This window comes from Hippopotamus amphibius, chromosome 6, assembly GCF_030028045.1.
Source record: "Hippopotamus amphibius kiboko isolate mHipAmp2 chromosome 6, mHipAmp2.hap2, whole genome shotgun sequence".
Classification (NCBI taxonomy): Eukaryota; Metazoa; Chordata; class Mammalia; order Artiodactyla; family Hippopotamidae; genus Hippopotamus; species Hippopotamus amphibius.
The window spans coordinates 31,093,917-31,106,879 of record NC_080191.1 but is presented as its reverse complement, the minus strand read 5'-3'; the positions used below and the strand labels follow the sequence as shown (position 1 = coordinate 31,106,879).

General features: G+C 33.8%; 1 protein-coding gene across 10 annotated transcripts in view; it reads left to right on the top strand.

Moving 5' to 3' along the window:
* TRDN (triadin) overlaps positions 1-12,963 on the top strand; it is a 376,282-nt gene that overhangs the window by 297,151 nt on the left and 66,168 nt on the right. For all 10 annotated transcript variants that reach the window (XM_057739762.1, XM_057739763.1, XM_057739759.1 and 7 more), the window contains one exon: positions 9,009-9,047. In XM_057739762.1, the coding sequence (XP_057595745.1) occupies positions 9,009-9,047 (39 nt within the window). The remainder of the gene's footprint in view (positions 1-9,008; positions 9,048-12,963) is intronic.

Genomic DNA, 12,963 nt, shown 5'->3' with positions numbered 1-12,963 from the left:
ATAGCCAAAACTTTATTTTTATTGTCACTTAGGTTAGTAGTTAATTTGGTGCTATATACAATTTTATGTTATTTTGGCATAATATGTAAAGTAGAATATTTTGCGTGCAAGGGAATTTTTACATGTTATGTTAAATGTTCAATAGGCAGCAAAATGTTGTTACACTGTATTATTTGAAGAATGAATTGTGAAGACTAATGACATTCCTTTGGATTTAGCTAAACACTAATTTATTTCTTTAAAATAACACTAGATTTCTTTAACATGATCTGATTTTTGATTGCAATTGACATTTATATAAATATCTAAATTGCAAAGATTTGATGCCATCAAGTAATTCAGTCATTCAATGATGTTACAATTCTTTTGCCAAACTAAGATAGCAATATCAAAAATGAGGGACAGACAGGAATCTTATAAATTTCCACATTTTTATTAAGGAAGTGCAGTGCAAAATCTTCCCCAGTAGAAATCGGTGTGGAATACATATGTGAATGAAAAACAATTTATGTTCCCACTAAAACATGTGATGCTAATTTCAGTCTTTGAACACTGGAAGTATCTACTTAAGAGTTTCCTCTCTCGTCTTTCATCCTTCCAGGTATTGTTTTTTCATCATCCCACCCCAGGTGGTCAGTGCAACACCAGCCAGTGCATGGCTATAGATAATGGCAGTGGGAAAGGCAGCATTTTGAAAAAGATGCATTTTTTAAAGTTATATTCTCATTTCACTAATATTGAATTTTCAAATAACTGCTTGAATATATTTAATGTCTTTTTTCTTTCACCATTTAAAGTGACAATGATCCTTCTTAGTAATGTGCTGGGATATTATTGGTGTTTTGCAATTTTATGCATTGAATTTCATCATTTGTTTTCCACCAAACAACCAAAATTCAGGCCTGTGATGCTGAATGTGAATGACAGTCCTTGGACATTTTGACAGAAAGTGTAACATGATATGCAAAGACTCACCGTCACCTCTGAGATGTGGTGTCACATTAGGCTTTATTTCCTTAAAGGGGGTCAGTGTCATCGCACATATATCAGGGTAGCTACAATTAAAAAAATTCTTACTGAAAAAAAATTAATTTTAAAAGAAATCTTGTTAGATTAAAAGTTTAACATACTTTCTTTTAGTAAACAGAGGTATTCTTAAAAGGCTTCAGTTAATGTCCAAAGAACATCAAACATAATGATAACATCATTCACACTTAAATGATAAAATTTACAAATACGTAGAAATTAAACAACATTCTTGAAAATCCAATAGGTCAAAGAAGAAAGTAAAAGGGAAATTAGAAGATATCTTTAGGCAAATGAAAATGAAAACACAACACACCAGTACTTACGGAATGCAGCAAAAGCAGTTCTAAGAGAGAAGTTCATGGCAATGAATATCTACATTAAAAAAGAAGAAATATTTCAAACAAACAACCTAACTTCATACTTCTAGGGAAAAAAAGAACAAACTAAGCCCAAAGTTAGCAGAAGGAAGGAAATGATAAAGATTAGAGCAGACTTAAACAAAATAGAGAATAGAAAAATCAACAATACCAAGAGTTGTCTTTTGAAAAGACCAACAAAAATGACAATCTTTTGGCCAAATTAAAAAAAGAGTTGAGTCAAATAAATAAAATCAGAGTTGATTTTATAACTGAGGCTACAGAAATAAAAAAAGGATCATAAAAGACTACTACAAGTGGTTATATGCCAACAAATTGGACAACCTAGAAGATATGAATAAACATCTAGAAACATATAACGGCCAAGACTGAATCATGAAAAAATAGCAAATTTGAATAGACTAATAACAAGCAAGAACATAATAAAAAACCTCCTAACAAAGAAAAGTGTAGGACCAGAAGGCTTCATGGTGAATTCTACCAAACATTTGCAGAAGAATCATTGACAGTTCTTTTCTGAAGAATTGTCTAAATAGATGTAGAAAACAGACACGTGGACACAGCGAGGGGAAGGTGGGTAGAATAAATTGGGACATTAGAATTGACATATATATACACTACTATGTGTAAAACAGATAGCTAGTGGGAACCTGCTGTGTAGCACAGGGAGCTCAGCTCAGGGCTCTGTGGTGACCTAGATGGGTGGGATAGGGGAAGGGGAGGGGGATCCAAGAGGCAGGAGATATATGTATATGTATAGTTGCTTCGTTGTACAGCAGAAACTGATACAGCATTCTAAAGCAACTATACCTCAATTAAAAAAAAAAGTTGTACCAGTAACAGTAGCACTTTTACTCTAAGCAGCAACTAACAGTCTAACACTTTTTTGGTTGTGCCAATCAGGCCAAAACGCCAAGTTGATAGAATGAATGGAAAGGGGTTATGTGTTGGTAAGAAAAGTAGTTGAGACTGCCAGAATTTTCTCTATAATCATAGGCTTTCCAAAATTAATGTATCCCAGTACTGTGAATTTTATTTCCTTCACCCAAAAAATTAATGTACAGCAATAATATATGTGCAATCATATATATGTGAAATATATGGATAGTTGTAAACATAAAGCCCCAATATTTCTTCCTTGGCATTCTTTCCATTTAAGCCCTCAAGAGGATGACTCACTTTCACTCTGCATGTTCATTTTTCTTGTCACTCCAAGCCACCTTATGCTAATGTTCTAATGTTCTTCGCACTTTGAGGGGAAATTTTTCAAAATGTCATAGTATTTTATTTATTAATTTATTTTTATTTTTATTTTTCTTGTTCGCTTTTTAAAAAAGCTTTAAATGTATCATTTTTCATATAAGGGCATCTATTAGTTTTATGTATTTAACCAGATGTAGGATGAAACATGCCTATGACCTTTGACCTTTTATTAACATAATTGATTATTCTCACTTCAAGTTAAAGAAAATGAATGCTGGTGCTCAGAGATATAAGTAAGAAAAAGTGACTCTCTCTTGATAAGGGGGGGAAAAAGCAAAGAATGTCTGCTTATTTACCTTGGTAAGTGATTTTTGCACAACTTTCTGAACCATTTGGATGGTTTAGAGTCAACTAGCTCATTACCTGAAATATATCCAACCAGCTCTCCTGCCATTTTCAAATAACATCACAGGACTTTATTCTGACTGACTATTCTCTGTGCAACCTACAATATGTTCAGCCTCCTCCAATTATTTCTTACTTCTTTCAGTGAGGACTCTTCATGTTGGGAAGCTTCAGGGAAGGATAGAATAATGAGGCCCACATAGCGAGGCATAAAAGAAAGATTAGATAAAGGCAGAGTGACACTATCAGGAACGTGGGACATTGTATTTAGCATACACAAAAGACAAAGGATCAGGAAAATGAAATGATGACAGAATGGGGCAGGGAAAATGTATGCATTTACTCTGTGCTGCAGAGAGAGTGCCCTCTGGCTCATTTTGTGTTTTTAGAGTCCACTCAGCAAACTTTTTTTGTGAGCATCAAAGTCCTATGGGAATCTAGCCAAGGAAAGGTTGCAGAATCAGGACTTAGGTGTAAAGCAATGAGTCATGCATTAAGCGTTTGTATTGCAAACTAGAGCTATTTTAGAACTATAACTATAGAAGCTTTTAAAGCATAATTGCTTTTCTTGTTGACCTAATGGGAATGAGAGGTGAGAGAGAGACAGACAGACACAGGCACAAAAGCAGAGAGAGAATGGATGGTGGGGGTGTGTTTTTGTGTGTGTGCATATGTCTTATGGAGAAAGCACTGTGCCCAGTAGCTTGAGACTCTAACTTCAGCTTTGAAATTACCAAATAGTTATCTGAAAATAATCTCCACCAGTGTTGTGTGTCTGGTTGGTCCATTCTAATGAGTTTTTCCACCCATATAAGGTTTTAGTTAATGGGACAGGGATTCCACTTTATATTTCTGTCTAAACCATCTAAAAATGAAGCTTATAAATTTGGTATTCTTGGCATTTTGAAACCACATCTTAAATTGTTTTGTGTCCATAACAATTTTTGAGTGTTAGTATAATATTCTGGGGATATCTTAGTCACTGAGATCCCAAAGATGAGTAAGACAAAAGCCCTGTTCTTAACAGCCTCATAGTACGAGTTGAAAAAGAGAGCTGGGAAAGATTAAAAGTGAAGTGGCCTTCAGTGGTGCCTTAGACAAGGCATACCAAAGTTTTTATACAATCAATGGATATCTATGATTTAGATATTAATACACAAGTGCTCAGGAAATATTTGTTAAATTATTCAATCTAATCTCAGCCACAGGTACATCAGCTAAGTATCATTCTTCCCATTTCAGGTGAGAAAATTAAAATTTAGAGTGTTTTAGATGCCTCACATTAGATCATTTGGTTAATAAACAGGGACATAAATTTTAAACTGAGGTTTTTTGTTTGTTTGGTTTGTGTCTGCATGTTTTTCTCCAGCTGCAGGGCAAAAATGATCTCTGCAACTACTAGCTTTGGATGAAGTTGGGCAATCACTTGAGAACACCATCACCTCGCCCCTTTATTATGCATGAAGCAACTCCTTAATTTACAACCAAAGATAGCAGTGATTCAGAAACTCAAGCAGGAAAAATAGAAGCATAGAGAATGCATAAAGTTTCATAAACACATGAACATGGTTAAATAAGAGGAAGGAAAATATGAAACAGTCCATGGAATATTGAAGTAAAGCAATGTAGACAGAGATAAGATGATAAGTGCTCTATCCCATCCAATAAAGCTTCACGCAGGAAACGAAATGTGAAAGCAGTGTGTGTGTGTTGCATGCGAGTTTTGCAAACCATTTGCTAAATAATACGAGGACCACAGTAAAGTGTAAATGTGTATATGAATATAATAGGAACAGTAACAGATTTTCATCAAAAAATGCAAATGATTACTCAGATGATATAAAAATCCTGGGTTTGGAATAAATTTATAAATGTGATTTCATTTAATACAACTGTTTTATTTATAATATATTTACATTTAAATATATTTTATTTAACATTATGGTAGAAAAATATAAGAAAAATAATTTCAAATATCAGTAAAGAGACTAATATACACTGTTTGCTCTGTATCTGATGCTGTTCTGAGTGCTTCACATGTAGTGTTCAATTTAATTTTCACAACAATCCTTTTTTTACTAATGTGAAAATTGAAGTACTGGAAGTGAATTGCCAAGGTTACACAGCCACCTGAGGTAGATTTGGGACTCATGCCTGGCAGTATGACCTGCCTCCTTTGCCATCATGCTTTTCAGGCTGCCTCAGACCAGTACTGACATGCAATTGACTAGAGATAACAATGCTGAAGTTCCTGTGTATATTTTACATAAAGAGGTTTGGTGACCTGCTTTTCCTCCCGTGTCACTAAATATTGAACACTACTCTGGCAGTGAGTGAGACAGTTATCAATTTTCTATCAACATTAGTCTATTTATCTAGTTTAATCAGCTTAATTTAGGAAACCGTTTATATGATTCATGATTTAATGACTGGCTGGAAAAAATACGCGTAGAAAACTCAGTGGCTTTATTGTTCATGCAAATTACAATCGTAATGACCCAGTTTGTAATTTATACCTATGAGATGTAGAATGTGGCTTACTATGTAGCTTTTATGTATGAAATATTTAAAAACTTTCATTCTATCTGTATCAACAGTAGTTATAGCAGTGCGCTTACAAGTGCTTAAGGCTTCGGAGTTGGAAAAAAATCAGTATTCAAAGACCAGTTTTTCCACTTACTGGAGACTACATACTTAGACAAGTATTAAGCCTCAGTATTATTATCTGTAAAGTGGGTGTAATAACAGTATCATAGGAGTGGTAAATGAGGATTATAGAAGATAATTATTCATTCGTGCAACAAATATTTATTGATCCCGTCTGTGCAAAGCACTGATCTAAGCACTATCATACAGCAGAGAAAACGAAAATTCACCCCAGGACTCATGAAGTTTGTGTTTTACTGAGGTTAGAGAGCTAATAAACACATGAGTATTTAATATTATTTAAATAAATTATAGATAATACATATAAGCACTCAGTGATTGCAATGTAGAAAATACAAAATATCATTGGTTGCAAAACCAAGAATTATTATATTTTATTACACTTATAAGCCTCCTATGTGCTGAAGAGGCAACTATGATAATGATAACAGAAAAGATTAGGAAAATAAAAATCAGTGGCATTCAGCTTCTAACTTGCAAAGTATTTAAAGTGGAGACATTCTTAAAAGAATGCACATTCTTGGGATTTATATATTGCATAGATTTCTTTCTTTGCAATTTATGAAGACAAAGCAGAGACTCCTAAACAATGGTGATCTCCTCTAATGCCCTTCTCTGACTCAAGCCCATGCTTGTTGAAGTTTTGGTTGGCCTGCTTTACTTGAGAACACAGTGTTGATGACATTGAAAAATCATTAATGAAGCTCCCCTCCCCAGGCCCACCAGCAATTTACATTTCATAAGTGAAATCAACAGCCTGGAAAAGTCAGTGCTGCATATGAAATGGCAGGCTGTCTGCTTCAAACACTCAGCTCGGGGATTGCTCGATTCCATGTTTCTGCAGTGTTTGTGTGTGGAGGCCAAAAAGAAGGGCTCAGGTGAAAAATTGTTATGGAAACCAGGCATTTTTATTATACAACAATAAAAACACAATAATAATCAATGGAAAAAATTAGCAGTATAGATGGGGTGAAAATAAAAGTTCCCATTCCCTCTTTCCAGCTTCCAGATCTCAATCTTCAGCATCGATTACTGTCTTAATTTCCTGAAACTTCTCAATTAAGCCTTTTGACTAAACTTAAAAAAAATGTATATATATATAGTTGATTTTATTTGACTATATATACATAAAAATATATCTAAATCTATATATATATTTATCATTTTTATAAGACTAAGAACAGACATCCATATATGACTCAAAAATTAAAGTCACACTTCACTAGAAATGCCATCTACAAAATGAGGGCACCTAGTTCTTAATGACCAAGTAGCCTAATGAAAGAGATGTCCATCCTAGAAATCCGCACCTATCATTCCTGCTTTGCATATTCAAGGGTAAAGTCTCAGTTCTTAATTCTCACATCAATTTTACAACCTTATTTTCTCCCTTTCAGCAATGACAAAATTGAGACTTGAGGTTTTATGTAATGCCCAAGGTCACAAAACTAAGTAAATGAGCTTGCTTTTAAAGCCAGATTATAGATTCAAGAGCATCCTTTTCACACTTCCCAAGAATTCATAACTTGTGTGGTTATCATGTTAGTGCTGTTTACATAACACCAAAAGTCAGTAGTTCTAGGATCATGAGGGGGTCCACAGCCATGTGCATGCTGAATGATCATAAGAGTGGTTATAAAGTTTTCATGAACAAGTTAGAAGTTGGTTCTGATTGTATTGTGCTCATAGCTGATGAAAATATTCCCCACAACTTTTATTTTTTACAGAAGGTCTTTTGACAAACATTAAGGCTAAAGTGATTCCACTTCAAGATTACAATATCAATGTGATTGACAGGGGAGAGAGCCAGATATAGAGAAGCAGAATTCTTTCAAATGGACCCGGTCCGAGGACATTGAATTTTTATCTCTAACTCTAGCAGCAGGAGATGAATCAATTTCTTCCAGGACTACACATACACAGGAGGGAGCATTTCATCTTTCTCTATACTTTTTGCCCTATATTTCATTGTCTACATTTGTTTTGTTCAGTCATTCATTCAACAATCATTATTGATCATACACCATGTGTTAAATATTTGACCAAATGCTGATACGTGAATAATAAACAAGGCACAGCTCTTTCCCTTATGGAACTTAAAATCTAAAAAGGGGATACAGATAATAAACAAAAAATAGAAATATTTTATATCACATTAAGGCACACAGAAAATATTAAAGTAGTGTACTTCCTACCCAGTTATGTGAATGTGTTAACTAAAAGGAGAGAAATACGTGCCAGGGAGTGTGGAAGTGCAATAATAGCACTGATATCACTTTTTACAGGATGTGCTTTCAAGTGTTACAGGAAGTAGGGTGTGAACGGCTATTTAATTCTCTATTATATAACATTTGGCAGTTAAGGAAATGAGCTTCTTTAAAAATTGTAACTCTAAAAAAATAGACTCTATTAGGCTACCACCCAAATAAAGCTGGTTAGCACTATCCCTGACATAAAGTCTGTTCTCAGAAATATCCCAACCACAAGCTCAATTTTCTGCTATTTGAAGGAGGAAAAATTGTAATGTACCAGAACCATTTCATTAATCAAAACAAGACTTGATGCCAAGAGAGGAGAACTATGAGGCAGAGGCAAAATTGTTTAAATAAGAGAAAGGACTGGGGGACATGAAAACATCAGTTATTACAGTGGTTGGGGTAGTGTTATGAATATTACTTGGATAGCTCAAAAAACTATGTATTTATCCTATCCTGATATTAAGTTATAATGCAGTTTCTAAACAAAAGCCATTGTTTTAGGACAATAAGAAAGCACAGTACTTTATTTTAATGTGTTTATATTATACTGAAGTTAAGTCAATTTAATTTATTTTATAAAATTAATAACAAATACTAGTAAAAACAATAATTATACCAGTTTGAAATGATTAAATTAACCACCAGGTGGAGCTCCATGAATTCAACGTATGTAGTCAAAAACAGAAAATTGCTTAAATTGGTCAAATTAAGAAAAATTACAACACATTTTTTCCTGAGCAGTTTTGGCTAATTTCCTTATTTGCAATACTTAGAGAATTTATGAATCATAAGATATGAGCTCTTATTAAAGACAAAATGCCAAATTACTTGATTGATATAAAACTTTTTAGCAAACTGGAATTTAAATCAATATCCTTTTGCTTAAGTTACTTTATAGTTCACTGCAAATACATATTCCATTGTATATTGATAAAAGTATGTAATTATAATTGAAACTGAGAACAAATGAGAAAAATCTATTAAACCTACATGTTATTTAGTACTGATTTTTTTAAATACTTATTTTTTTCTAATTTGTGTGTGTGTGTGTGTATTTGTTTTACCCCAGAACCTGAAATTAAAAAAGATAAAAAGATGTCCAAAGCAGGTAAGGACACTTTGTAAGATTTACATATAAGTATATATTAGGTTTATAATGGAGAAGGCTGGTGTTACAATTAGGCTGTGTAAGGCCTTGAAATACTGAAAACATTGAAAAAATACTTGTGTACCCCATATTTTTAAATTGTAAATAAATAATAGACAAATGTATGCTAAAATTAATATAGATTCTATTTTCTGGTAGCAAATTTTGGATGTTTGTGAAAGCATTGGAACTGTTGACTTACTCTGCTCCTTATTTATCTACTGGGCAACTGAACACTGTTTACAAAGTGCTAAGGGGACAATTTACATTTCGGAGGATTTAGCCAGATTGTAACAAATGCCTAAACCTCATTCTTGTAATTGGTTGAATCTCTGGAATCACCTGTACTCGAACATCTTTACCTCAAAACCATTAGTTTCATATGATTCAACATAACGGATTCAACCATTTTCTTTCCTGATAATTAAATATCCAGATATTCTTTGGAGAGGTAATCCATTGCCTTACTAACCATTAATTTGAAAATTGAAGTACTTTTAGAAGAGACTTCCTGAAAACAAGTTCTGTGAGAAAGGAAGAAAAGAGATTACCTGGTCACACTTAAGACAGGTGTTAAAAGTTAGAAGAAGGAACATCATAGAATAAAGTACACAAAAAAAAGACTAAAATTCCTGAGGAAAACTCCAGTTACAATATTTCTAGGGCTAACCCTATTCCAAATATTTTATAACCCTATTCCAAATATTTTATAAAGTATTTTATATTTTAGAAATAGCATGAAGATATTTACATGCCTGTATCTACATAATGTGAAAGGTTATATCTATATCTCTCTATACAGTGAAAGTGATACTGTGTACTTGCAGACATTCATATTGTTGGTCCTAAAATATTTTCATATACTCTACAAATTTTAACATACAATTAAGTAATTCTTGCTTCACCCTTCTATGTATCGGTTAAATATTATCCTGAATTGTTGTCATTTCTCTGAAAAACACTGCCAACATATCAAAAGGAATTAGTGTTTCTGTATTTTTAGTGAATGAACATAATCATTTTAAGTGACTTTATAAAATATGAAAGTATGCATTCTCTGGAAGATAAATGGAAAAATGAACAATTTTAAACAGTGAGAAAAACGCATGAAGACAAAATGATGCATTGAGTCTTAACATCAAAAGTTGTAATTGAGCTTTAGATGTATCTGCAGGAAAAAAAAACTGTGTATAAAAATTGCTGTACTGTTGTTAGCACTGTTATTGATGTCAGGGAAAAATTGCTGGTCGATATAAAATAAAAGGTGCACGATGTTACCACTTCCTCTAATCATACCATTGTACTTTATGCTTTACTTTTGGTATATAACGGAAAAAGTAATATATGCACTATAAATTTTCTATTATTAGCTTGCATTAAATGTTTATTGTCTAGTTTTACATTATATTTATTTTTATCTTCCTGAAAGGAAAGAGAAATCAGCAATAATGGCATATTTTATTGTAAAATATAATCAATTAACAATTTATTGACAATGTATATTATGCTACTATTACTGCCATATGTCAAGAATTGTGCTTGGTGATACAAAGTTTAGAAACAAATGATAAGATATTGTTCCCATCCCAAGAGAGTATGATTAAGGATATAGACATGAACTATTGAAAGATGGCTACAAGATAATTAGTTATATTAGTGAAGAGTGCTCTAGGAGTCTAGAGAGGGGGGCGTTCCTGTAGTCTGTGTAAATCAGTGAAAACTTCAAGGAGGTGATGAATTAAGCTGGGATTTTAGGAATATGCAAGAGCATCTGAGGCAGGAAGGCGATTATAAAGCATGGTAAAAGCCAGCTTTACAGTAGAAAAACATGAATTTGACAGTTTTTGCCACTTGCTAGGGGTGCGACTTAAACTACTTAACATTTCCAAGTTTTAATTTTTTTTGTTTATTGAATAAAGATCATCATATTCACCTGGTAGGGTTGTTATAAGAAATCAAGTTGATGTTTGCCATTTGGTTCAGATTCAATAAATGGGAGCCCAGAGGCAGAGATGATCATGGCATAAACAGGAGACAGTGAGGAGAGGACCAAGGACCAAAAGAGATTCCAGGGGACACATGAGGAACAGAAGATAGCAAGACTGCAGCAATGATGTGTGGCCTTATGAGGGGAGTTCTGGAAATCTAGAAAAGGGGCCTTAGGAAGCCGGGGTGAGCAGTTTGAATTCTTATAAGGTGAATGAGAAGAAAGTGGTATCATAAGTCTTATGATGGCATGCAGGTTGAAATCCTATAGGAAGTGTTTTGAATCAGAGATTCGATTCAAGAGCTTTTATAGTAATCTAAGTACTATAAAGGTGGGAGAAATTGATAGGGGGAGGTACAAAGAGGCAGCAATAAGGAAATTAATTCTGTTTACTTTAAATATTATTTATAGCCATGACTAATATTCTGTGTGGAATTATTAGGAATTAAGTTTTTTTTTTAAAATCACGGGACCTAGCAACCCATTGAAAAATACAAATAACATCTTGTTATATACCCTTTCAGTTATATGAATATGTGCAATCACAATCATACTGTGTGTACTGTGGTATCACTGCTTTTGTAACTGTCAAGCTGTTTCACAGGAAAAGGTTAGAAATGGATGACATTAGCTATATGTAAGTCCAAGGTCTCAAGTGTGAAAGGATGGAGAAGGTGATCAAATGTAGAAGTTGCAAAGGAAATATGCAGGTGGGTTGGATAGAAGGATCCTAGAGACACTGGGAAAAAGGGAACATTCACTTTGAATCCTCACACAAGGTTTTGTGTCTATGAGTTTAGAGGTTTACAGTTAGAATCCAAAGGAGAAAAGGATTTCTTCAAGAAACAGGAACATAAAGAGAAAACAGAAGGGAATGAAGGGCAGCTTCTTGGAAAAGTAAAAGAACTGGTAAAAAGGAAAGTGTGTTACCTGGGAGACTGGGACACAGAGTGTATCAGCATCCCAAAGCCTGGACTCTTTCAAGAAAAAGTAGAAAAATCATCAGTCTCAATGTCTCAAGAAAGGCAAGGGGCATGATGACTGAGAAACAGCCATTATATTTGACAAAAATCTGTCATTTTGTGACCATGTGGAGAGCATTTTTAGTAAAGTGGTGGAAGTAGAAAGCAGCTTAGAAGAATTAACAAGAGAATTTATCAATAATAAGTGGAGGCAGAGCACCAAGAACTTTTGTTAGGAGCTTGTTAAAAGGAGACAAAATACTATATTCCCGCAGGTGGAATCAATGAACTATGTTTGTCCTTTTCATGTTTGTGATAGGGTGAAGCGTTCCAGGGAGAGGAGGAGCATAAAACCCACAAGGAGATATTAATTCAGAGAGAACTGCCCTAGATAAGAAAAGTGTTGGGATACACACTATAGGTGGAGGGCGTTAGCTTAATTATGAGGAATAAAAAATTCCCTCCTCCTTCAAGCTTTGAGAAAACAATGAAAGGATAGATTAAATTAAAACTGAGTGTAAATGAGGATGCTTCTGCTGAGTGAGCTTTTCTCCTAAAATCTCCTCTGCAAAGGTGACCACTAACATGTCCGTTGACAAACCCAGGGGATAGTTTTCTTGCTTCATATTATGCTGACCTCTAAATAATATCTGACCATATTCATCATCTCTTATTCCTCAAAAAAAATTTTTCTTTTCCTTTGGCTGAAACTAAAACATCTAACCCTCAGAGTTAAAAATAAAACAACAAAAGAGGACTACATTTTTAAAAACTGAAGCAACAGTAGCAATTATTTATTTTTGGCAGGGCATATTATTAGCCACTAAATTCTTTGTTTTTTACCCCTCAATGAAAACGATGGCAAACAGAGCACGCATTTCATTAGGTAATTGGAGAATAGCTAAGTGTTCTTTTCGGGAAGCGATGG